Here is a 27,795-nt window from a genome sequence, read left to right as displayed (position 1 = left end):
ATTAGATTCTCAAACATTTGTCTGTTCTACAAAAAAATTGTATAATTCGTGTAAGACGGAGGAGACGTCTTCGAGGGCGAAGCGAATGAACCTTCTCGCGTGCAACGTGAAATGGCGATTCCAGGCACACGGCTCGCGAAATAACAGCGGCCGCATCGAAACGTCCCGAAACGAGGAAACCGTCGACAAAACCGGAAAGAATTCGCGAGCACGCACCCATAAAAGATTCCAGACGCACCTGGCCGCTCGTATATCCGAAATAAAAGCCATTCGATTATCTCCGTCCGCGGACGCGCGGCGTTTGCGGTCGGCAGATGCGACGGGAGCAACAGAAGCACGGATCGCTACCGGATTGAAATGCCAACGACTGACGCTCTCCCGTTTTCTTCTGGCTTCTCGTTTTTCAGCCGTCGAGGACGCGGGGGATCACGTAAACGCCGCGTAATTCCGGGGCCCGGCGGGCCGTGTCGCGCCGTGTCGCGCCGTAGGAAAAAGGTCCGTCCGCGGACTCGGCTCGGTGGTTCGGCATTTTTCTCTCGTCTCCCTTTCTACGAGCCACGGGAGGACGTGGGCGGACTTCGACGCACGGGGTTGACTCTCGCGTTCTCAAGGGAAACTGGATGGAAAGAACGGATCTGGGGGGGGGGCATTATCGGGCGTGTTGAACGGCCGCGTATTGGCACGCTGTAGGCGTGCGGCTGGCCGCTAAATGATTTGTGGAATGTTGAAATTATCGGAGAACGTAGGACGGAGAACGTAATAGACGTCGGGTTCCAAATAGATCGCGACAGAGATTCTCAACTGGTCGCCGGTCTACTCGCTCACCGGACTCGGCTTATCGGCGGGCTCTCTCAACAGACAGCGCCGTGTCGCGACAACCTTAAATACGATTGCTCGGTTTATCGCGGCGCGAATTTGACTTACGAGAGCCGGGGCAATTAGTTGCACATTAGATCCGCACCCCGATAAAATTCCGGGGCTGCGCCGATGCATTGTTCTCGGTGGTGGTTATTGCACGTTCGAGGGAAGCGAATATTTTTTCCGTGGTGACAAAAATTTCGTGGCGCTCGAGATACATAATAGGCATTGTTCGGTAACCGAAACGACCAGGATTTTTCGATCGCGAAAAACGGCCAGCCGTGTTTAGAGTCCAAAGCATCAAGCGGGGAATGTTCCGCGGTGAATGAGGGAACGTGTCGCGAACCCGGCGACGCCGGCAACCGGCGCGGCGCGCATTTATCACCTCGCGGGCTGAACGGGCTGAACGGGCGACGGCCACGCCGTGGGTACGGGGAATTAATTTAAATTTCAACCGGCGATTTCCATGAAATCGCCGCTTTGTACACGGCGCGCGGTAAGAATCCCTATTGAGGGGAACAGGAAATATTAATAAATCCGCCGTTGGATGATATCTTAATTATCTATGCGCGTACGGCGGCGGAGGAAGGTCTTCGCGACCGAGCGTTCGAAAGAGGCTCGATGGGCGAGAAGTAGTAAAACTTGATTTCACGATTTCGCATAAATTATCGGCAAGGGTATCTCGCGCGAATCGCTCGCAGCCGATGCAGGAGAAAGGCCACGGGAGAGCGAGAGGGCGCAGAGGGCGGGGGAGAGAGAGAGAGGGGGAGCGGGAGAAAGAGAGAGAGAGAGAGAGAGAGAGAGAACCGGGCGGGAAAGGGAAATATTAATAATCCCATTCACGAGCCGTCCGACGTATCCCGCGTCTTTATCCGCGCGGAATTTGATAGCTCCGGGGAAGACTATATCGGCGGGTCGTTTTTGTTGCGAACATTCGACCCTCTCGCGTCTACCGGATTATCCGATCTCTCATTTTCTCTCCTCCTTTCTTCTTCCCAATTTTGCCGGGCTGCTCCAGAACCAAAGCCGTCTGGCCGGGCTTCGAAATAAACTTCGTTCTCCCTGGAAGAATCTCCTGCTCGCATGCGTCGACGAAATAACTGAGAAGAAAATTCTTTAATAATAGAAATTCTTAAATGTTAACGCTATTACCTATTGAACAAGACGTTTGAATCTCAAAAATTCTTTGGCGTCGACTTGTACCTGCTGCGTACATTCGAGTGCCGATGAAAGCGGCCGCTCGAACAAATTCTAGACGAATCGAGGCGCTAACGCGCAAAGAATCGTTCCTAGATCCATTCACCGGGGCACATAAATCTCGCTTATTGTCGAGCCGCGTCGAATCCGAAGGATCGAAGAAAGAATCCTCCTCTCTCGGCGCAGGATTACGAGCGGCACGCGCGCGCCTCATTGTCCTAGGAATGGTGTCACGCCGTGGCATTCCCCGTCCCGCCATCATTGTATTTTATTCTCGAGCAACGCTTATTAAGTCGGACATTTACAACCCCTTGAACCCGGTCGAATCGAGCTCGGCCGAGCAGCTGGTTTTATCGCCGCTTTTATTGCGCTTTACCATCCCGGCTAAATTAAGACGTTGCAAATAATGTCGTCGGCCCCGGCCACAATCGGCACACCTATCCGTGTTCCGCGCAGCACTCGGGGCACACGGATAATTTATTCGGAATCGTGAAAATTTTATTGCTCGGCGCGATCGGGTCCGCACGGCGCGCCGCGCGGCCCTGGACAAACGATCGCGGATATCGGGTGAACGGGGAATGATTAATAACCACCGGGGCTGTGTTGCACGCTCGAAACGATCCCGCGAAAATCCGGGCGCATCCGCCGAGGATTCCCAAGGGACTTCTAAAGTGTTATCCGCCGATAGCGATCGCGAGACAGCGCCGAGGAAATCCGCGCATTGTGCGTTTTCCGAAGGAACGCTCGGTTTCGGTGCTTGCTATTCCATTATTGTAATTCGCCCCGTGGGATTTCTTCCCTTCGGCCGGTCGCAACACTTTTCCTTGAATACCATTGGCCCGATTGATCGATGGAAACGGGGCTGTGGGTGGTTGCTTCGATTTTATCGGGCATCGAGTGCTGGCTTATGCTCGATGCTAATAGAATATACCCTGGGAATTTCTTACGCGATCGTTCAATTATTTATGGTGTACGATTCTGATGCAACTCTGCATCGTAGCAAATGTTTTTATGCATATCTACAGCTGACGTATGAAAATGATATTTAAATTATTGCTCGAAAATCGTATTGCAAACCACGTAATTGTAATACGTACTGAAATTGATGCTATTTGCGTTATTAAATTATCCATCGAAATACGAAAGGGCGATCGCCGGGGGACAGGGGTCATTCGGACGGTGGATCCTCGATACCTTAATTCCCAGAAACTATTCGAATCCACTAGACGAGCGCTAAAACGGCAATTGATCATCGTGGCCGGGTCGTAAAGAAAGATCTCGGCAGAAGGGGGAGAAGAGAGAATACTTCCGCGGCCGCGTGGAGCGAGACTCGATATCTTAATTCCTTGAAGGTGGTGAAGGGGTCACGTTACGAGCCGTACGAGAGCACGAACGGCTACGGCTACGGCCACGGCTGCGAGACCACGGTTCCTGGTTCTTGATCCAGAAGAGGAGAGGCCGGACGTAACTGACAACGACTAATGGTCGAGCTGAGGCTCACGAAGGGTACGAGATAAACCCGGCCGGACAAGGGTAAGCCAGCTCGTTCCGTTTTCTCGTTTACACGTGGCCACGAGGGCGTTTTGTGCCGCGAATTGATCGGTACACAAACTCGAGTGGAGTCGTTAAGGGACCTGGAACCCGGCTCCGGGACGAGGACATCGACGAGCGGAATGGGGACTCGCGCGGACATCACGCTGTTCGAGATTCAACCGCGATCAAAATTTTATTCTTTCCCCTCGGACACCGGCCAATTTATTCTTACCGCCAGTCTGCAAATTCTTCGTATTGATACAATCTTTCTCGGATTTTTCTCCGACATCCCGCGGAAGTTTTCAACATCGGGCACGCTGATGTTCAGGACGTTAAGCCGCGAAGAAGGAGAAGAAGAAGAAGAAGAAGAACGGTTACTCGTTTGTTGAACGTAGGCTTTCGTTTTGCTATTGCACCGACTCTTCCTAGATCCGTGGAATTAAATTCAAGATTAAAACTTATATCAGTTGAAAGCCTTAAAAGAGTTTTATATATTTCTAATTAACACGTTTAATTAAATCGTCCCAACTATTAAAGTCCCTATTAACCAACTATTAAATTTTAACGGAAATTTTTAAACAAACCCAGCTTTCGTATCGTCGTGAGGATGATCGTAAGGGATGACCAACAGGTTGAATCATGGATATTGCTGATGGTTCAGAGAATGGCCGAGAGAAAGCCCGTCCCAGGAAGAAGGAGCGCACGAAGAAAGCCGAGGAGGGCTCGCGCGTATCGTATTAAAACAGCACCCCCGCCCCCTGTCATCTCCATTCTGCGGCTTCCGCGTCGGGAGGGCCTGCTGTTTTTGTTCGATCCAGGCGATCCTCCGGCCGATAACGCGTATATCCGAGCGGCCATCAGAGTCCCAAGATAGCACCACCATCTAGAGCACCATCCGTTACACCATCCAGTGCCAAGCAGCATCCATTACTCGGCCCCGTCTCGGTGCGTATTGTGTTCCGCCGCGCCGGGTTCCTGGCTGCGTTCTGCGTTCCATCGTCGGGCACCGCGAGCTTTATTAATGTCTTTATTCACGGCGTCTACCCGCGAATAGATGCATTATCTGGTCTCGGGCCGCGGCGGCTCGCGGCTTGGCGGCTGCCGCGAGCGGACGACCCGCTCGGGCCCCGCTCGGCCCCGCTCGGGCTTTCGCGAGCCACACGGCATGCCTGCACGCGTGTCAATCACCCGGCCGCACGAATTCGCTTTCACCCGGCTAATTGCGTTTATCGTCGCGCCACACGTAGGCAGAGGCCCGCCGTGCATCGGGGAAACGGGATTTCTGGAAATTGGACCGAGCGTGGGCGGTGACATCCATCAACCGGACGCCCGGGCCCCCGCGATCGTCCCGACAGCTTTTTTCCCCTGCTCGACCCACGATTTATTAGCGGCGTCGGGCTGCTTTGTGGGAGATTTGTTGTGCGCGTGGGTGGCAGCGTTTAGCGGCGGAACGTGATCGCTTCGAGATGCATTAGGTTGTTACACGCGGAATTCTCGATTTTGTAATACCGATCTTCTCCTATCGGTGGAAGTCTCCGGACTTCTGCACCAATTTCGTCCTTTGTTTTTCCATCCGCGGATCCGGCGCGTCTCGCGGGAGCATCGTTCCGACACAAAATGGTACACAAAGGTACAGAGATTTAAGAACCATTCTAACAGAAGTGTACGTCTCCTGGCGAGCGACAGAAGTCAGGCATTCCGGAGCCATCGTCCAACGGTTGAAAATTTACGATCCCGCTCGAGCAGCACTTTCATCTCGGGTCGCTCCAAATAGTGCGAGTTTAGGCTTAAAAAGCCCAAGCACCGGCGCGAGCCGGGATAAATTAAAGAGGCGAGGCTCCTAAGTACAGCGCGCTGCCGGCGATAAATCATCGGGCATTACTTGTTGCACATTGTGTGTACGCGAAACGGCTCCGTCTCCGGCTCCGAATTATAATATTTCATTGCTCGACGTGAGAAACATACGATCGCTGTACGAATAACAATCATTTATACACCCAATTTTCTGGAACGCGCGCGCGCGAGCACGGCCGGAGGAGAGCTCGTGTGCATCGCGCTCGTGGCGCAATAAGATGGAACGCTTCGCGCAGCAGCCTCCGGACGCGGTAGGAAGGTGCAGAAGGCACGTTCGCGGGGCAATCAATGAGCGATTATCGTAATTACGCTCACGATTAACGGTTCGAGCCCCAGCTTTGCCTCCTTCACGCCCGCAACCGGCGCGCTCTCCTCTTCTTTCGACCCGTGCCGAGAGAGACTTTCTAATATCTCGGCGATCTCGGTCTTTATTGACTATCGGCGGCATCTCGTGGAATATAAATTCCTGCGGGATCCACGGTGGTCCTGCGATACGAAAAAAATCAGCCGATCGTTTCCGCTGCTCCTCGGACACGACGAATTGGATCGAAAGCCTTTCGTTCAAAATTTCACGTTATCGAGCGCAGTCTCATGTCGATAAAAATTTGTCTCGTGCTTCGTGTAAAATAGAAAAATTATTCTTAGAATGACAGAGTATATTTATTGGTGTTAATTAGATTTTGTACTTTACGGTTTAGCACCTGGTGGAAAATCCACCTTGAAAACTCCGCTAAAAGCGTAGAATGTTCGTGTTCGCCGCAGCCAATTTGAAATCTCAATTCCGAACCCGATAAAATATAATGGGTTATAGGCTCGGGCGAGCGATACCTCGCCGTGGATAATAGTAATTAATAAATTTGCACTTGCCGGCGGGAGCAACCGATCGCTGACAAGTGTTCCGGCGTGGACGTTGAACTCGGATACTTGTCAAACGATTTTCCTCTCTCGCGGTTGCCTTTTTAAAACCTGTTCTCCGGTTTTGTGACTCCTACCGGGGTGGAATTTCTTTTTGCCCCGTGCCATATTCAGGGTCGCCTCTATCATTAGGCGCAATAACTTATGTCGACGATACGATGCTAATGAGGACTCGTTGCACAAGCCGTTATTTACGGCCACGTATTTTTACCATTGCGTTAAACGCAGTCAAGAGACACGTTTCGGTGTGTACGCGCCTGTCCGTCCCTCTCGCTCTCCACCTCTCTCTCTTCTACTCTCCGTCGACCACTTCGGGGTCCTCTTATTGGTTTGTCAAACGAGACGCTGTCGTACTTCCTGTTTTCAACGGGCGAATTTAATAGGTCTGGGTTATTTCAGACGCACGGGGAAGAGTTACCGATCGGGAATATTTTACTTGTAAGTGATAAGAGAGTCTGTACCCGCGGTTGGAACAAGATATCAGTGTCTGGAAAATTGTATCGAAGTGCGTACCAGTGTTACTTATTTATTGTTTTGCCGATAGCGGACAGGTGCGCGCGCGCGCGCGCGCGGGCACGGCAGCCCGTAAAATATGAGCGCGTTTAAATAGCACTGGAAAACATTACGCGTGCCTAATTAATGGTATCTTCGAAAGTTATGGGTCTGGTCTCCTCGGAGGCGTAGACGGATCTTGAGATAACAAATTTTATGCTGGGCTCCGAACGAGTGACACAGATACGGTCAAATAATTAAAATACCTATATCCTTCGTTAAAAAATTAATATATAGCACTAACACGATTAAAATAAGTTTCTGGATGTTCCATAATGATTTTCAGATAATTGCAACAAAGTGTCCGTGAAATTTCCAGCGGGTAAACTCAAGTTGACTCGCGCTCTAGGAAACGGCAATTTTCACAGACATCCGGATCAGCGTGCGACGAGAAAGAATAGCAAACGGCGAAGCGGATTACAGCGTCTTGTCGCGAGAAACTGTGTAATCGGTGGACTTCTCGGGGAACCTGCCGGGAGAGTGTTCGCCGGTACGTCATCCTCATTAACGAGCAATAAATCCATTCGCCGGTCCTAAATCAGCGGAGCGGCTGTTGGTTCGCGACGACTCGGCAACAGGCACGGCAACAGGCTCGCCAACAATGCCGGTACAACCAATTAGAATCGCGTGGCCTGGAAATCGTGGATCGGACGCGCCGCGCCGGAAACCGCGTTTCGCGGCTGAATCAGCGGCGCGCACCGCGCACCGCGCGCGGGTAATAATGAAAAGCCGAGCGATAAATAATGTATTGGAACCGCGGGAGGCGTATAACTCATTCCAGGAGAATATAGCCCTCGCGTTCGCCTCGGCAGCTCCGTCGGCAGCTCCGTCTCCCTTTCTCCGCCGCGGATCGTTTCCTTTTTCATCGTTGCTCTCGCGCGGACGGTAGATTCTCCAGCTGCCATAAATCCGAGCGCTACCATCCGAGGCTCTAATTGCATTATAAATTGTGCATGCGCCTGAACATCCTGGCGAGCGCGGAGCGCAACGCGAAACGCGCTACCCCTGCCGCCGCCATGGCGAATCGCCGCTTCCAGGATGCTGTCTCTGAATCGGCCGGGAACGAGAAGACCCCGGCTTCGACCTCCGAGCACGCCTCTTTGGAAACGTCGCGCACCACGGTAGCGAGACGATTCTGTCAAAACTGGTAGACGTTCTAGCCTACCGGCGTTTAGCCGTCGCGCGATCGAACGACCGCTAACTGCTCGGAGAAATTAACCGATGAAATACGAGACGCCTGGGAAGGTTGAACGAAGATGCTATGAAAAATGCAAAGAATTCGAGCTTCTAAAAGTGACCAAATATCTTGCGACTCGAAGAAAGCTTGGTCAAAATGGTGCGGTGTCGGTCCAAAAACGGCGCCCGTAATAACGAGCCGGTCGTTCGGACGGCGGTGCGCGTTAACGGTACCGATCCCGTGTAAAACACTTTGCGCGAGATGAGCGTTGCCCCGGGATCGACAAGAACCGTGTGGACCGCTCCCACAATTGACAGGGGCAATTCGGTACGGAATCGCCGGCTAATGACACGCGAATCTATCTCAGTGGATCATCGCCATACTCCTTATTAGGACAGGCCAGGACAGGGCAAGAGAGGAGACGAGAGGAGAGGAGAGGAGAGGCCAGACCGTGCGCGGCAAGGTGCAGTTCGTGAGCGCCCGAGAAAAGAGACCGGGGAACGGAATTGCCGAGAGGTGAGCATAGTCTGTGATGTCATCCGGCACGGAACGAGCAATACTCTAATGACACGTCGCGGACGATCGTCCTGGAATAGCTAATCCCCCCGAGTCAATCTATGGATTCCTGGTATCCGCGCTCGTAAGGATAAGAACGTCCTTGGTGGCTACGGTTATTTTTAATTTTCGACGTTTTTCTGGCCGTGCTTCTCGGAAACCGTGAAGATACATCGACTGTTCGTAATTGCCGGGCATTATCGTTTGCACGAATAGGAAGATTCGAGTCTCTTCGGGTAATAGAGTCGTGGCTCTGGCGTTACATTTTCTTGCTTGGAACGGAGAACCTAGAATCGGGCGATTTTCTGCGCGTCTTTTCGATTTCTATGGTATTCCAAAGAAATTTTCTTCGTTGCGACGAAGATTCGCAAAGGCTGAGAACTCTGCAACTATTTTTAGATTTTAACCGTATATCTGCAAAATGATGCACAGAATTAATTTTGTCGAAAAAAAAGAATTTTCGGAAGATAATTATCCTCTACACGAAAACGTTTAAGTTGCAGTATTTTGACGGAAGAGTTGCATAGTATAACGAAAGAGCACACCTAATTTGAGAGAATTTTTACCTAACGAGTATCTTCGTCGCATCCATGATAGAATCTCATCGTCCGATACTTTTGACCAATAGTGTACATCCTTTGCTCGGCTAACATCGTTACCTTGCATATCCTTGAAAACTGCTTTGCGTCTGACATTTATACTTTTCTATCCGACGCACCGACAAACTGCGAGATTGCATGGTAATTGGAGGGAAGTTGTAGCGATGCGAGGCCTTGGATTTGTCGTACATATTCATAGAAATTGATTAAGAAGAACCTTGGACAATTCTTATGGAGAATCCCATCGAACTTTCAACTCCGACAACTACGATTACATTGAAATTCATTTCTATAAACTGTTTCCTCTAAAAATCTTACAATTCGTGTAATTGGAGATCCGATTAGAATCGAGAACACTCGGTCGTGGAATTTGCGGATATTGAAAAAGTAGACGACCAGCTTTCGCCGCGTTTCCACGGACGAGTTGCCGCGTTTCCTTATCCCGCGTGTACAACAAAAGAGGGCGGAGGGAGGAAGCTCCGATGTATCATTTCGGATCAGATAAACCATCGGACAACCAAATTGCTTCGGGACCACGGAATCACGTGAGTGTTTCGGGAAGGGTCGATAAACCAATCAAGGCAGGAACACGGACGCGAGGCCCGGTCGAATCTAGATGACCCGGACGCGGGAGAACCGGAGAGCGAGAGAGTGAAAGAGAGAGAGAGAGAGAGAGAGAGAGAGAGAGAGCTGAAGAGAGGAAGAGAAAGAGAAAGAGAAAGAGAATCCAGTCTCCGGTGTGCTCCGGTGTGTTCGCGGTTTTGAATGAATCCCATTCCCGGGGCGAGCCGTGTATCCTCGTGGCGTCCTAGGTCGGCTACTCAATGGGCAGATCGTTAGATAGGATCGGTGCCTGGACCAGCTCTATAAATCCTCCGCGGGCACAATTATGTGGGGGATATAAGGATTATTGTTACGGTCCGAGGCCCGGCATCGCGCGGCGCGGCGCGGCGCGGCGCGGCTCTCTCGCATGGCCGCGGACGGCCGCGAACGGCCGCGCTCGGCCGCGGGGATTACCCTCATAAATATATTCAGAGGCCATTATGCGAGCCCGGGGACGTTGATAACGTAATAATGAGGGCGTGGGCTAATGAGACGCGCGCTGAAAACTCATCCCGTAATCGTGATTGACGTCGAGATCCCTTCCTGCCGCCCTGCTCTGCTCCGCTCCGCTCCATTCGGGCCGGCCTACCATGGCCGAAGCTGCTACGGTCGCAGTCGGAGGAGACCTTCGGGACTTCCTCTGTTTCCGGTTTGATCGGTTGCTGCTCAAAGCATCGGGGATTCTCTAATTAAGACGTTAACTTGCTTGTGTTTTAAGGCGATCCAGCCTCGCCGAGACGGCGACGGACGGGATCGTGCGTCGGACCGGGAACCGGTTGTAATATGGAAAAATCGTTTGTTTATCGCCTGCTCGCTCGCTCGCATTTCCCTCCACCCTTTTTGCTTCTCGACTACTGTTCTCCCGTTTTTTATCATTGCCGCGAACAGTGATTTTAATACAGCCTCATCTAGCTCGCCTTCTCTTTTCCTTTTCGTAAGGTTAAATCGACCAGATACGCTTGGCCCTCTTTCACGCAATTTTCTTTTATGTTAAAATTATATGCGCTTAATCTATGTCACTTAATCTACTGTAACACCGTTGCGCTTGCATATTTTTTAGCCATTTTTACAGCTCCAAATTTTAGAGCCTCGGTGCAAGCAAAATTAATATCTATATTATACTATAAATTAAACTAAGTAAATTTGATTTCTAATTAAACCGTGAACGGAAATTATCGCAGATTTTATACATTTATTAAAAAACGAAATATCAAATGATGACCCAAAGTCTAATAGTTTTAAGAGATCGATGAAACCGATTTACGATGCATTCTTTCGTAGAAATATTATTAATATTCTTCGTACGTTTGAAGAAATATCTACGGATGCTCCGTTAGAGCACAATAGGGAACTTTAGCTAAAGCGAGGAACAATGAGTCCAGGTAATTTCGCAACGGTCAATATCTATCAATCGATCCAGCCGTCTCTCCCCACTTTCAGAGACGTCTTTATTCCGCCGTGGCCGTCGAACGCATTTGCCCGTTGATTCGTTTCTACAAAGCCACCATTAAAAGAGCTAGCGAAGGCTCTACAGGACGGGGACATCCGTTTCACTCGAGAGAATCGATGCGCGCCGTACGTCCTGCTTATGTGCATCCTTGCCTCTAATTACCTCGGATGAAGACATCACCATAGTCAACGGCGATTCTCTCGGGAATCCCGGGTTTAGCCACCAGGAGAACGAATCGTTTTCTGCCTTTATATTTCACCGATTATTTATTATCTTTACGAGCGCCGGTCATTATTCTCGCGTTTATGGATGGTCTCATTACTTCTAATGACCTCGATGTACAGTGGCGACGCAATGGGAATTAGGTGATTCCGAACGATTTTTACGAGACCTTTTTTTACGAGACGGTCTGGATTTTACTTGGAATGCTGTTTCCAATAGTTTATCGACACGGTCGATGCACGGGATTAGTTTGTATCAATAATAAAGAATAATATGTCCGCGTAAGCAAATGGCCATTAATTTGCAAGGTTTAGGTTAGGTTGCGCCTGGAGTGCCTTCAGGCGATGGCGCTTTACCACGCGTTCAAGTCTCCGAAGATACTGTAATAAACGCTGCGATTATTATTTAGAATAATATACCTATGAAATTATCAACGAATCTCCGACAATGTTAGCTACTTTTGCAATCTCCTGTAAATATAAAACATCATTAACAATACGATAATCAAACAAAATACAATAACTAAAAATAACTAAAAATAACTGAAAATATCGAACGATAGAAATGTCTCGAGTATGTATCGAAATTGCAATATCTAAAAAATAAAGAAAAATATAATTTAATCGGTTAGCGTAAAGGAAGCTAGTGCTGTGACTCACCATTATGTAGTCTGCTTTTGGAGGTGCGTAGGTGCTCGATAATGGAGGTGAGGGGTCTGCGGCCGCTACCGCTGCCACCCCCACAACTCCAAGGGGAGTCACGCTCTGAGCCCTCCGCCAGGTTGTCACAGTCCTAGGAAGCGAAGAAAAAAGGAAAATAAAATTAAACAGAGAGACAACGAGCAAGGATGTAGGAAATAGCCCGGTACTGGGCATTTCCCACGGTTCACCACGATTCTCTGAATTCCGGTGTCCTTGTACTCACTGAGCAGGACGATTCAGGTAAAAGCAATGGGACTACCATTCGCTGTAATAAGGAGAGCAATGGTGCAGCTACGTTTTATTTCCAAGAGCAGTTAAAGCACAAGAACTTGTTTGTACTTTAGGAAGGATATCGAAGCGACCGTAAGTCTAAAGAACTTGTTATTTCTGTGGAGTAACGCGGCCATCCTTTGAAGAAAACCAGTCAATTTTGTATCTCGTCGTTTGCCAAAATGATAAACTCTTTCCCTTACCATTAATAGCATTTTTTGGTCTTGTTATAGTAATTTATTTTTTATATTTTTAAAAATCTATGTAAGATAGAATAAGCATCTAAATTAAAATACTTTAAGAAATATTTGCAAAGGACTGCTTTTCAAAAATTTATCGGATTTAATTTTCGTAAATTGTAATCGGTTCAGGAACCGTTTACTTTCGTAGGAAACACGTTGCCCTAAGCCAGCAATTTTTCCAGCTCCAAGATTGAGGAACTCCCGGCTCGGAATCATATTTACGACAGAAAAGAATCCCATAAACCATCCGACAGGTTACGCCTCCTAAGGTCGGGTTAATCTTAAATCTCCCCGAACCGTTTACGCGTCGGATCACCATAAAAATGCAGTTAGAAAACTACGAGCCTCGGACCTGAACATCCTTGCCTCGCGGGGAGAAACAAATTTAATCATATCACGGACCGTTAATCCTTCTAAATCATATTTCTCTGTAGCTCCGTCGTGTTCATTAAAAAAAAAGAAAGAAAAAGAAAAGGACAACCGAAAAAAGGAAGTCGCCTCCTCGGATTCCAATAAATACCGTGCGCACAGTTAAGCCAATTCGTTAGAACGAATTACAGATTCCTGTTCAACGCATAACGTGGATTATTCGTTATAATATCGCTTTAATAGACAACGAATAATCGGTGAGAGGATAAGGAATCGATACGTGAAATTAATCAGCGAATAACCATCGCGTAAAAATCTTGGTGGAATCGTGTAACGCTCCGAACGCCTCTTCAATGATTAATGGACGTTCCTAGAACGATTTTATGGAACTATGTTTCGGTATTAATGGATACGAAAGCGGACATCTATTTTTCTACATGAAATATTGACACTGCTGTTTTAGTAAGTAGGACGAAGCGTCGTTGCGGGAATTATGTTCCGCATGTAGGAACGAAACGAGTCTTAAATTCAGTTACTTTATGCTCTGCAACATGTATGCCGGTACTTATAAGTCAACAGTAACATATGCGACCCTCGCCGTCCAAACTGACCAACTTCGTAAATCCGATGGCAGAAGAACTTCACAATATAATAAACATCGCCTTACACGATCGTATATCGAACACGCGACTATATTAAATATTATTCCGTCAATTGTATCGCGTGCAAAATTGCCTCGACTTGGCTCGCGAAACATTTTTAAAGGCCGCGCTAATGAAAACGTACGATCGAAGTGTTTTGAATTTATACGATATTAAATAATACGGTGAAATATAAATCTCTCTGAAAACCGTAAAATATATCGAATATCATTATTAGGATTCGCTTATTACCGATGAGTGAGTTGACGTCATTCTTCGCTGAATCAAGACCTAAATAATACTCCAATCATCCGGAGGAACGTGTTCCGTAATCGCGAGCGCCAGAAACATCCTCTGATCGAGCTCGTATCTCAGCCCGCATCCAGGAAGAATTAAAATCCTTGTTCAATCATGGGCTCTCTTTGCGTTCGGTCGCCGATTAAAAAGCCGCCCTTACATTCGCCGGCTAATGACGCATTAAACAAGCCGGGCCCCGGTACTATCCGCGTCATGAATCATCGCCGCGATCCGTCCGGCGTTCGTGTACTTTTTCCCGATCGTCGTACGTTACCGATCGACAAATTCCCTGGTTCCGGTCCCCCATAAATCTATTGAGGGATCGGCGGCGAGGATTAACACCGCGCGGAGCAGAGCGGAGCTGGAAAGGACGCGGCGACGCGTCGGGAAGAAAGGGAAAGGGAGAAGGCGAGAGAAGAGGTGAAGCGAAGAGGAGAGGAGAGGAGAGAGAGGGAAAGGGAGAGGGAGAGGGAGAGGGCTCGTTCTTAGGGACGAAAACGCGTCTTATCGTAATACGATCGATAAAACTGGATCCTCGCTGACCGCTGGCGGGATCCAGGATAACACTGTCGGGCATGACACGTCCACCAGCCGATAAACGAAACCCCGGCCCACGGGCAGCAGCGTCGGGGCCGTCGAGGAAACTCGATGCGAGATCCTCGTCGTCAAGGGCTGCGGATAATCGACTTAACGACGGGGCTTAACGACTTCTCGGTAACGGTTCCGCCGGGCTTCGTCGTCGCCCGGCATTACGATCCGCGGGAATTCTAAACTTGGGCCTTGTCCGCCGGGGCCCGGCCCCCGATCGGGGGACTCTAGCGGCTCTATAATGCACGGGCGACACCGCCATACGTGTCATGGGGAATCGATCCGATCCGGTTGTAAGCCGACCTAACCATAAGTCCGGAGTGGACCGGGCGTGCTCGTCGAACAAGAGTACTTGCCTCCCCTCGCCTTCTCCGCCGCCGCCTCCTTCGTCGCCGCCGCCGCCGCCGCCGCCGCCGCGGGGAAACTTGAAATCGAATTTATTGCGAGCTCGAGGAATGCTCGGCACCGTGCTCGATGTCCGCCCAGGATAATAAGTTCATTCGATCGAGACGATTTTGAATTGTGGCGATGTTTGACCGAGTTTGCGGTCCGCAGAACGTCCGCGGCTTTAAGGATTCTTTTCTGGGAACGAGAGAGAGAGAGAGAAGATTTTTATCAAATGGATATCTCGTTTGGTAGTCGTAGAAAATACCAAATAAAATTCGAATAAATTTCAGAGAAACTGTAACATTGTTGACGAATGAGAAGCGCTGCTCCCGATCGAGGCTAGACGAGTCACTCATCGAAGGAGAAACCGCGGAAATTGCGCGGAAACGGGGTTCCCATATAACGAATCTCCGGAGAATCGTAAAGCATAGGGATTCGCCTAGTAATAAATGCTCCGAGCGACGCTCGTACGTATCGTATCGTAAATTCGCAGGAGGCGCTAGGGTAAAAAGGAAGACACAGTGGATGACAGTGGTATGGCGGGCAGCTACGCGGCTGACGCGGTTCCGAGGCTGGCCAGCTGTCTCTCGCGGTGGCACTCGAGCTCGAGCGGTAATTGCCGAAGAGAGAGGTCCGGGTCGTAATCGTCGCCGCTGTCCCGGTCGTCGACGACAAGGGTTGAGACTCTTCGAGGAAGCCGAGGAGCACCGCGCGGCCCGGCTCCGCTCCGCTCGGCTCCGCTCGACTCCGGCCGGCCAGCCAGCCTCCGATCCGCGCCGCCTCGAGTGGCGTCGAGTGTCATCAGCGGTTTGCAACGGCGACGACAACGGTCGACAGTTTTCGCAAGAAGCTGAAGGCCGTCGACAGTTCCGCGACGGACTCGGCCGACCGGCGGTCGGCTGAACGGAGACCGGCGGTCGTCGGTGTTTGCCATCGCGAAACCGGCACACACACACACACACGCGCACACACTCGACAGAGAGGAGAAAACGTTTGTCGAGGTTGTTCCTCGTCTCTTCTCGAGACATCCTGCCGTTAATAGCGAAGAGGAACCACCGGCGGACCCTGTCCCGCTGGTTGAGCTATGTCGAGCGTAGCCACTCGTGAAAATGATAAAGACACGAGCACACGCACGCACCCGGGCCCTCGCCGCTCGCCGCTCGCCGCCGGCCGCCGTACGATGCCGCGACAAGCGCTTTCCAGGAACAATAAAGTCGGAAGACGCGCGCGGCTGCTTTAGGGACGAGCAACCTCCAGGACAAGCTCGCGGAAAAATCGAAGGCCGTTTAACGTCTTCGTAAGACGCGATTACGCCGGGACCTTTCCGCCACGATCGTCGCGCTCCCCTCCGAGACACAATTCGCTCCGCTTCCGAGCAGGGAGACTAATGAGGGAAGTTGTTTTACGGAATCCGCGACGTGCGCTGCCGCGTAAAGGCTTGTCACATTTTCTTACCTCCTCGCGCACCGTTTCGCGGACCACTTTATTCTCCGTTGAACTCGTCGAGCGATTGCAATTTTACTACTCAGGAATAATAAGGATTAAATCGGAACCGAAAAATTGTGCCATGTTTTAGACGCGCCGAGTTGGGGTCGATTCAAGTACCTTTCCCGCTATCTAATTTTCCCAATTATATATCTTTGACCAAGGGAGATGACGTTGTATGAGATTTTTTGCCGGGTAGAACGAGCATCGTGTTAAAATCGTTGTTCTAATCGCGGCATTTCGAATGAAAAGTGGCCGGAGGATTTCCTGAACGAGCCTCGGTGGAACGGAGATGTTCGTTATTGGAACAAAAGGGGGGCAATTAATTAAAGCATCAAGGGAGCAAGGAAGCAGTCTTTGATCTTCCCAGTGAGAAACGTATCTTAACATTTGAATTTTCGTCGCAGTGGGATGCAGCCTGGTCTGAAACGAGCGCTCGTTCTTCAAATACGTACCTGAAGAACACCCGCTGGCAACATCTGCGGACCACGTAGATCCAGCGTGTTCCGCCGGCAATGAAAAAGTTCGTGCGCGCATCTCACCGCGGTACAAAGAATTATGAACACGCGGTTACAAATAGATAGTTGAACCGTGCCCGCGAGATTTTCCTCGCAACGCCGCTGCGAATGAACAAAAGCTTCCTCCGCGGGCTGCGTGTCGTTCCCGTTGCGTTTAAGGGTTGCAAAGTGTAAACGCTTACGGCCGACGCCGCGGTCATCTTTTAATTTCCCTCGGATATTTTATCGCTAATGCGCCTATCATCTCTCGGCTCCGCTCGGATATATTACCGATACGATTTCACCGGCATCGAGTTATCGCTGCGATTCCGTCCGCGCTATTCAGACTTATTTATTTCTCGCAACGGAACCGACGCGTTCAACGTTAATTTATTTCGAAGATTCTCTCGCGAGACACGATGTCGACCGGTTAAACGAATCGGCAAGGGGGCAAACAACATCGGCGTGGAATAGGAGAAATTGGAAACCGTGGTATCGTCGACGCTTTCGAGGCTATTAAAATCGGAAGAGAACCGCTCGCAAATAACTACGGCAACTGCATCGTAGCTGGAATCCGCGTGCAGCCGAGCATCCCATCCCAGCCCATCGACAAACAATTACCCGAGTAATTCAAAACTCGGACACGATCATCGGCCGGGAACTCCGCGGAGTATCGAGCATCGAGCGCTAATTACAAGTCGAGGGGTTAATTGCCCGATGCAGATGAGTTGACCGCGGCGGCCCCGCGTACCTCGTCGTTCAGCCATCGAAATCGGCGGACGAGAAAGTAATTCGTTTCTGTATTTAATACGCGATCCGCGCGACGATAGGATCTCGTGCACGCTCGCTTTCATTTAGCTGCGAGCGTGCTAAAGAGAGGAGGAGATAAAGAGAGAGGGAGAGAGAGAGCAGGAGAGCGAAAGAGGGAAAGAGGGATCATCGGAGGTACCGAGCTTCCATGCGGAGAGCACGCACGAGGAACAATTACCCGGCGGTTTGTTGGGGGATCGACGCCAGTAAATCGACGGACGCGAATCGCGCGCTCCGCTCGGCTCCGCGGCGAGCGCGAGCGCGAGCCGGCTAATCGCTCGAAACTCGCTAACTCGCCGGAGAGCGGTGCGGAGCGGAGCGGAGCGGCGAAGGCAGCGTGTAACCGATGGAACCTTTCTGCGAAACCGTAGCCGCAGATACACGGATATATCGGTATCGGGCCGACCCCCCGCGCACCTCGACGAGCCAACGGTATGTCGACACGGCATTGTGCGGCTGATCCCCTGGAATCGGCATGTAATTAGCTAGCCTGGTTCACTACCAGCTGGACGACGAGTGCCGCACGCTAATGTGCCTCTAATGTCGTCTGTCCTCCGCCAGCCCTCCCGGACCCCTGCCAACGGCTCGCTCTGCCTGTACACTTGCCGGGGCTTTTAGACCCTTTGTTCCCTCTGTACCACCACCGGCCACCGGTGTTCACGAGCTCGCCGAATGGCTTTATAGTTCGCTGCTGCCGGACGATCCAGCCAAATAGATGCTACTCGTTGACAATTGACGCGCTCCTCTCCTCTGCTCTTGTCGCTCGTGCTGTAAATATCCGCTCTCTGCCAGACTAATCGATGACAGACTCTCCGCGACAAATTCGTAGAACTTTGTCTGCCCAATAACGAGGACATTGAAAGAATTCGAGGGTATTCTTAAACACGCTGCGCAATTCTTAAGGAGCATTAACAGTAGATATCTGTTCAGTTGAAACGGGTGCATTCTTTTTCGACGGCCGGCGAGTCCCGCGACCAGAGTAATACCGTTGACCCAAGGCTAGAGTTACGAGGATCGTTCGCGGATTTTTGCCGAGAGCGTTTGCTACGCTCGCCGCGTTTCACCTTTACGTTTTACTGTTGCCTTGGAATTCTTTTCTCGGCAGGCCACCAGCCAGTACGTATTTCGTTAGGAATTTTATATCCAGCGAATTAGCTGTGCCTGTAAATTTTTACGGCCAAGAATTCTCATTTACCGCGACGCTACAATGTTGTCCCCCTCCCCCCGCCTCCCTGTCAGAAGTTGATCGGAGTTGATTACCCAGGTTCTTGGAAGCGCGTGCAACAAATGTCACGTCTTATCGAGGCGGACGTCGCTTGGAATAAATTAACGTCCGCTCAGGATCGTGCTAAAGACCATTAGCTGAGAAAAGTATCGCTCGTCGGGCTAGACTGGAACGAATAACTCGCTTGGGGATTAATTTCAGAATCGAAAATTAATCGCGGAGAGTCTGGTGGAAGCGTGGTTGATACTTGGGGGCGGACGATCCTGCGCTAACCGATCGAATTTGTCCGTAGGAACGTCGAGGCGAGCGGCATTAGACGGGGCCCGGTGATTAAGGAAGCGTCGATTAATTTATTAGAAAAATCGCCGGCGGAGATTTATTCGGGCACTCTATTAAATAGTAGACCGTTATTTAAATATGGAACCCGTGCGCGCTCGCGAGGGGGGGGGGGGGGCTCGGTCTTTGCCGTGCGGCGATCATTTTTCATCGGGGGATTAAACGGCGGATCCCGGGGACGATCTTACGACATACCCGCTAAAGGAGCCAGTGACGTCGTCCAGAAGATTATCCCGCCTAGTTGACCGCGTCCGAGGGTCTCTATAATGCTGTTAGAAGAAGTTAACAACCGGATGACCCGCAGAGACGATGACGAACGTGACGAGCAAAATAATCGTCCGCATCGATAAACCGAGTAATCCAGGGGACGGGGCGCAGTGAAGACCTCTGGCAAGGTTAGCTCTCATCAAGGACGCATTAGGGAAAGCTTCGATGGGCGTCCCGCAGGGAAAGGGTGAGAACGCGCTGCTACCGGCGAGGAAGAGCAACATCGATCACGGCCGTGTTCGCTCCGAAGGACCAGTCCGCGGGATCCGGGCATGAATAATCGGCAAAAAATCGACGGTAATTCATTTCGTATCGGTTTCACGAGAGCCTCTCTCGAATGCCTCGACGACGGCTCGGAGGCTCGAACGAGATTTCTGGCAAGTCGCGGCTCGGTGTCCGCGTCACTCGTTTCGTTTGCTTAGCTTTTGTTCAAATTGCTACCACGTTATTAGAAAGAGAAATATAGTTCGAAGACGATTATTCGCAGCGCGTTAAAATACCATCCATTACGACGGATGGATCTTAATAACAAATTTCTCCGATCTACTGCCATAATCGTGGAACGTTTTAGGAAGGCTTTCTAAAGACAGTGCTCTTTCCGCCAGAACGTCGACCTTCTCAAAACGTCGGATTTCTATTCGGCGTTAAGAACGTAGCGGAGTCTGATCTTTGACGAACGTTACGAACAATCGAATCTAAAGACTCTGAGAAAACCCGAAAGATAACAAAGGGAATCTCTCCCGCGGACGCGATCGTTGAATTATTTAACAGTCCGGCCGAAGCGCGATCCGCCAGAATGTCTGCATTCTTGAGATTTCCGCCGACTACCTAGACACCTGTCCGCGTCGTCCATCAGTTGTCGAGCAACCCGGCGATGATATATCGGCGATGGTGGAGCGTCTCGCGCGCGCGCGCGCGCGCCCGCGAACAAACGCGACTCGTGAAAGGCGCGAAATGTCCGAGCAAACGTTATTGAATTAATGCGGCAGCAACGCGGAAGAGATTGGGGCCCGAAGCTATTTCAATGAATTTTAATACAAGTACCCGAGCAAATCGCTGGCCACGCGAGGCGGGGTCTAATGCGATGGATCGCCGTTTGCCACGCTTTCACCGCGCAGCTTTCTACAATGTTGCAGGTTCGTCCCGCGCGTGTAACAGGAGACGCGACTGTTAAGTGATCGACAATCGACAGGTATCGCTCGAAACAATCTTCAGGAAGTGCACCTGCTGAATCAAGGTCACGGCCGGCGGTACGAGGTGGATTCAGTTCCGCCCTTTCTCTTTGAGGAACTCGAGGACTCGCTGCTGCTGCTGCTGACGCGAGTTTCTCTAGGCACCGCTCGAAGCGGGATAGGTGGCACTCTCCAACCCGTTCCATGCAATTCATTGAATTTCATTTGATTTACTTGTACGCGCGAGTAGACGTCTGTATTACCATGCAGAACTAGAAGCTAATACTGTCCTCAACAGTTTGAAATGCCCTGCAAAAGGGTCAGCAGGATCAATGCCACCCTAGACTGTTCCTCCACCGATTTATGTTTTTGGGAAACGAGCACAAAATCGAATCGAAACAATTTGAAACGTGGAAACGTAAAGATTAACGATCTCGAAGAAAAGTTCGGTTAACAAGGAATAGTTGAACGCGCAGAGGTATGCCGTTTAGCCTGGTCTCGTGGCCAAGGCTCGAAGGGAACACGAGCGGCGACGGTTTCAGGAAGCAAGAAGGTGTTCTCCGATAATGAGTAAACGATGAGACGATGCGGAGGAACGATTATCGCTAGAAATGCCAGCTTTTTCGCGGCCTGGTGCTGCGACGGCAAACAAAGAGCCGCGGCTTTCATGGTCCGGCAGGCTCGTACCTCGTTGTATAGCAAACGCAAAAAAGTCTCCGACCGTTACGTAAACACCATAAAACAAGACGCGGCGTTAATAGGAAAACTTCTACGATTACAAGAACGCGGGTTCGATCGAGTCGAATCACAATGCCCGGTAAACGGGCAGCGGACAGGAAGTTTTCAGCAGAGGATCGCAGCTCCTATTCTATTCCAGAGGGATGACGACCTTAGTTTTCCGCTAAGAGCTTCCGTCGTTCCGTGTGCTAGATCGCGTGTCGGTTCTTACGGGGCCCGAAGTTGCTGTTAATAGCGAAACGAGAATCTGATTGATAGAGTAATTACGCTGGAAAATAGAAAAAGGTTTTCGAGAAGCTGGCTTTAGTAATAGAGACACGTTGGCTCGAGCATTCGCGATATTGAAACGTGGGAATTATGCTAATAATATCGACGCCGTGTTTATGGATTTTACCTAACTGCGAGCTTGCTTGCTCGACGACGCGCGCGATTGCTTTTCGTTGAAATAATCTGCGTCTACCAGTCGAATCCGCCGGAAAAACAATTTACTTTAGCCGCGAATTTGCCGAGAGAATTTATTCGAACAGTTTCGCCGATACGAATTTATCAGATTGGCTATCCGTATCGATTAATTGAACCGCGCGAAGCGGACAGGAGTTAAGCGAACGTTTGCCACGGATTATTTACTACGATGCGTGCGCGAATTATTTCGGAAAGCCGAGAAAAATGTGCGAACCACGAGCTCGATTCAAGGCACGAACTTTTAAGGATTAGCTGCATTCATTTTCTCGGAGATCGCGATTTCGTGTTTTACATCGTCGACTTTGACTCTCCGTGGACTTAACATCGAGGCAAGATGGTATCGAGCTAATCCAGGATTTCAAAATCAAAGTTAATTAACCCGGTATCGTTCTGTCATTGTGCAGCACCGACGCGACAGCCTTATCTGAGAATTCAGTGAAACATGAAACGATCGCGCGTCTGGTTGATTTCGCGGGATTATCTGCGCGATTAAAATGCCGAGTGCAAACACAGCAACTGCAATCTCCGTTGAGATCTTTCCCGAGCGGCGTTGGAAATTAAAATGAATTACGCTATTGACGCAGGTATCGCGGCGCGCGGTTCAGCGTATCACTGTCACCGGGCCGTCTAATCCGCTTTACGAGCTCGTAACCGTTCGCCGGGCTGCCGTGGCGGGACGCGAGAGCCGCGCGCGAGGCGACACGCTCGATAAACAATGTCGAATCCCGAAGATAGTTAACGATCTCGGCGATCGCGGCGAGTACGCGGCGCACGCGTGACTAAACTGGAATTCCGCGAATCGGTTCGTGACATTCACGCGCGCACGCATATCCCGCGCGAGCGCGCGCGGCAATGCCAAACGATCGCGCGCCAATCGATCGATAGATCGATCTCCGTCATTATCTCCATGCATCCCCGTTCTCACCGATCCCGCGTAACCTTTCGGCCCGCCGAGAAAAATCACTTGTGACTAATCGGAAAAAGTGGCGTAACTCACCGATCGAACGGTTCAGAGTTTACTGTCATTCTTAGACGATTCATACGGGGCCGCGTACGGGGATTATGGCCATGGGGAAACGCGAGTGCGAGGGATCGTGAGAAAAAGTCGTCGCACGTCGGGTACGCGCGCGAAACTGTTGCTACAGTTTCGGTTTGTACAACTTGTTGCGAGAAAATGGGACAGCTGCTGCACACCTTGAATATCGTTGCACCACTTTCCGGCATTCTTCTAAGTCTTTGATTTTTTATTGCGTAATCCCTGAGAGTCGATGCCTGTCATTTTCTACAATGTTCGATAACGTATAATGGGAACAAAGTATAGTAGAGAATTATTTTATAAATCGTATAGAGATTCAGTTCTCTGCCGGCAAGAAATCCGGTCTCGTTCCCATCGTTCACCAGCAAAGCGACTCCGAGCATTAATCAAGACCGCTCGAATTCGAATTCCTGCGGCGCGGTGTCTCGGAAGGCAGATGCAAGCTAATTGAAACTCGAACGCCGAAGATAATGGCACATGCAGACCGCGCCACGTCTGCCAGCGCCGCGAGCCTGGATTATGAAATCAGGAGGCCGGTAGGTGGTCCCGAACAATTAGCGCTGTTGGCAACGTTTAGCCATCCGCGAATTTCCTTTTGTCCACCGATGCACGCGCCCGCTACGTGTGCTACTCCGCGCGGCCCGCACGGAATACATTTCCATGCCCATTATCTAATTAACCCTCGCTCGACCGACGCCGGGTCGTTTTGACCCTTCGCGGCCGACCATTTTTTCCACGCCGCTTGTATCGATAAACAATGACATCTTAAAGCAAGCTACGGTGTCCGAAATAATGCAAATATGTGTAAATAGTAAACTAAAAAGCGAATAAATTGCAGAATTTATTAATTACTTGTTGAGGCTACTTTTAAAATATTATTTTTAATTATAACACTGCAATGCATATGAATTGCACTGGTGCAATAAAAATTGAAAGACTGTTGAAAATAGAATGTTTAATGAAATGTATTTATTAGACCGAGAGGTTTGGAAATGAATCAGTGCCGTGTCTGTGCATGGCTCACCTTTTCCACTTAATCGGCCCCACCGGTGCGACACAAATAGCAGAAATTATTCATTTTATTCGATAATTCGAAATTCCGCGAATTTAATGATAGGGAAGAGCACGAGTACCACGCACAATGAAATTATATACGTACGCACACCTCAGATTTTGCTGAAGGCAGTTCGATTACCATAACACACTTCTGTGAAGCGTTCAATCGTCGCGAATTACTGATTCAAATGAGTACCACAATGGGTGTTGCGTAACTCGTGGAACATAATATCGAAACCTTGATCGTTTTGCAATTGAATCATTATATTCTATTACGGTAATTACTAATCACATCCACTTACCAATTAACGGCTGTTGCAGCTATTAATAACGAATTTGCTTCGACCGATAAAAAATCTTCGTTCGTAACGAATAAAGAGGAAGCCCGAATGAAGACGTTAATTTTAAGCGCCTATAATATTTTATACCGATTCCTAACCAATTACTACGGCACAGTAGAATACGACAAAAATTATTGCTTTCTAAAAAGCTATTCATATCAAGGAGCATACATTTTTATGATATCAATTAATAATATTAATTTTATGATATTAATATTTTAGTCCTCGTAAGATATTTTTGATACGATCAAAATTTATATAACAATATTTATGCGACGTCAGGGTTTACTTATCGGAGCTATCGTAAATCGTGGTGTGCGCAGAACGGTAGGAAACGCTGTCGTTTTGGAATGCAATGTTTCCCTAATACGATTTAGAAATGCCGGACACCTACGACCGCCACGGTTGTCAATGCGGTCGAACGAAATCCGGCATAAAATAGAGCACCGATATCCGACTGACTGAATTCTGTCACCGGGGTCAAGTATGTCTTAAGTACCCGGGGTGTGTACGGTTCATAAGCTCCACGGTATTCCAGGCTACATTCAGCCGTGCCTTCGGATCCGTTCCCGTGTCAAGAGGTGAAGGTCTAACACGGCCTTGAAGAGGATCGTACGTTCCGCAACACGGTCTCCGCCATTTCCTGATTGGACCGCGCGATTCTCTTCCGCGAACACCGAATCGTTCCCATCTAAACGCGACTTTCCCATAAATGTAAATGTTCCGTTCGGAGTTGACAGCGCGCCAAACACCGAGGAAATCAAGAACATCGATGTAAATGTCGAGCGTTTTAGAAAATCTTTTTACAAACCGTTCTATTATTTTCTATTTCTTTTCAATTAACGAGAAAGTGAATTTCTATTCAAATTAAATCTGCTACTCGAATCATTTTCCAAGAGGAACGCGATTTATTCCGTTTTAACAGACAGTATTTGTTTGAAGAGATGCAAAACGAGTGCTTGGACCGCGGCACTGCCAGCACCATAAACGGCCAGATAACGACGTATAGTAAACTAATAAGGCGACCTGGAACGAGACGAGCGCGCAATCGATAAGAGCGTATCCAACGCAATTGTTTATTTTCGCGCGTATAAAAGGCGCGGCGTGTATCGCGTGATCAGAGAGATTCGAAATTCCGGGCAATCAAAGTCTTAGCGGGATAAAAGACGACTGGAAATACACCTTTCCATCCGTTGGCAAAGGTCGGGGATCCCGACCGTTCCGATCGCAAAGATTTCATTAACACCTGCCTCTCTAAACACAATCGACCTAAATGGTACGTGTCTGGTTTCTGTTTTCCAATTCTCGAGTTAACGTCAAAATGTCAGTGCCCACGGCTGAACGGTCATGGAAAATGTCTGATAATTATCGTGAGCGCTGGCGTACGTCCGCGTCTAGCGGCGGTACGTTCCTTCATAATTGATGTCTAATGCGGACACTGGTCCCGATCGGCCGCGAGCTTCACGCACAATTTCCTCCGCGTTTACAGATGGAATCATTGCAAAACGTATTCTGGTTGACTGCCAGCGGGCGCGCGCGCGCGCGCACGCACAACGCGTTACCATAGGGAATTCGTTTGTCGACGACCCCGTTCGCAACACTGTCGCGGGGAATATCGTTCTCTCGATATCTGTCGAGTCGATTGCCTTTCGTCATTTTTCCGGATCGCGCTTGTTAAGGATCGCGCGCCGCCAATAATTTATACGAACGCGCTTGCGCGATGAAATATTCATTAGACCGTAATGGATTACTGTGTAGTTATTTATTTTAATACTGTCAGCCCGCCGTTCGTACGCCATTAGTTTCGCTAGAAATTGTTGCATAATTTTCTTTTTGATCGCGACGCGAATTCCATCGACGGCCGTGTATGATCTCCGACGCTTTTCCTGCGCGGGTCGTGTACGCGTACGAACGACGACGTTCAACGGTGTCCGGCTCGTTTATCCGGGAAAGGATAACTTTCGCAATTTCAGATCATTAGAAATTGCCGCGGCATTTTTAGAGAAATTCACGCTCTCGGTCGGATAATTTCAGATTTTTTTTTCCGACGTCGATGACTTCTTGGAGGATCCAAAGCGGAGAGTGACAGTGAAAGCAGCCGGTTTCCATTTTCGGTTTTCTCGATCGATTCGCTTCGATGTTGCGGGAATTTCTGGTCGGCGATATCTATCGCTCGACGCGAAAAACTCGCGGTTTCGAATGTCGCCGTTTCGTAATCGCGAGTCGACGTCCGAGAATTTTTCAGGCGACGGCGCGGGAAAGGCCGAAACGTTGCCGCGCAAAAAGATCGTTCGGTTCATTAGCACCGCGGTGATGAATCATGCGAGCAACATGGTCGCGACTCGACCGAAACAAATATTCCTCGTTTCGCCTGATCGAGGTATCGGAATGCACCCCTGCCGCATGTAGATTGCGGCGCGGCGCGCGGCGCGCGGCGGGTCCTTCGGAATCGATACGCGTATACGCCCGCCGAATGAGCACGGTAGAGATCGGATAATAGGTCTACGCGGCGCAGGAGCCAGCCCGAGCTGCTGAGCCGGCCATCGACAAATGGCCGTGGCCATGTAATAAACAAGCCGCGCAATTAAGAGAGCAGGTTAATTAATGTGGACCAACTAGGAGGAAGGGCGCCCGCTCTTTCCACTCTCCTCGCGGTGGCTTCGAGTCTCTTTCCTCTCTCATTCTGCGCTCGCAGCGGGCATCTCCTCTCCGTTTCGCCACTCCCCGCGCCTCCGTGCCTCCTCCTTTCATCCCCCTTGCCTCCTCGTTCGCGTCGCCCCTCTCGACCCTCCAGCTACCGATATCCCTTCTTCCTGACGGCGTAACCACCGGCGTGCACGGTAGTTATCGAGAACCGAACCAACCTTTTTTGCGGCGCCGCCGCCGGGAGCACACGGGAGCCAGGACATCTTTGGATTTTCTTGTATTCCGTCCGATCCGAGCATTTGCGAGTGGGTGACAAGGACTTTATATACAAGGAAAGTCGTGCTCCGTGCCGCCGACAGATATTTCATTTCCGATTCCGAATATTATTGACATACCAAGTGTTGGAATCGGGTGAGGCTGATAAAGGTCAATTGTCCCACTAAATCTTTGTGTCTTCTAAATTTTCTTCTACTGCACTAAATTAAGACGTTTGTCTAGCAACGTCACAAGCAAACCACGGTACCGTATAACAAAGATCGATCCTTCGCAACCCCGAATATATGGAGAGCTCCGTCGGTCGCAGCAACGCACCGCCAAAAACCGGAGGGATCGCCGCGCGTCATTATGCAAATTGCCGTCGAAAAATCGAGTAAAACTCGCGCTAAAGGGAATCGTTTCCTAAGAAGAAATTATTCCGATAGGGAAGAGACACGG

The 27,795-nt window shown here is 49.9% G+C and overlaps 1 protein-coding gene across 2 annotated transcripts in view; it reads right to left on the bottom strand.

Annotated features, from left to right (window-relative positions):
* The window catches only part of LOC144479030 (uncharacterized), a 315,575-nt gene that overhangs the window by 237,705 nt on the left and 50,075 nt on the right, over window positions 1-27,795 (bottom strand). The window contains exon 2 of one of the 2 annotated variants that reach the window (XM_078197490.1): window positions 12,175-12,307. In XM_078197490.1, coding sequence (XP_078053616.1) covers window positions 12,175-12,307 — 133 coding nt within the window. Of the gene's footprint in view, window positions 1-12,174; window positions 12,308-27,795 lie in introns of those variants that run through there. The other variant, XM_078197488.1, reaches the window with a different exon arrangement.

Source organism: Augochlora pura, chromosome 3 (genome assembly GCF_028453695.1).
Source record: "Augochlora pura isolate Apur16 chromosome 3, APUR_v2.2.1, whole genome shotgun sequence".
Lineage (NCBI taxonomy): Eukaryota > Metazoa > Arthropoda > Insecta > Hymenoptera > Halictidae > Augochlora > Augochlora pura.
This window is presented reverse-complemented; position numbering and strand designations above follow the sequence as displayed.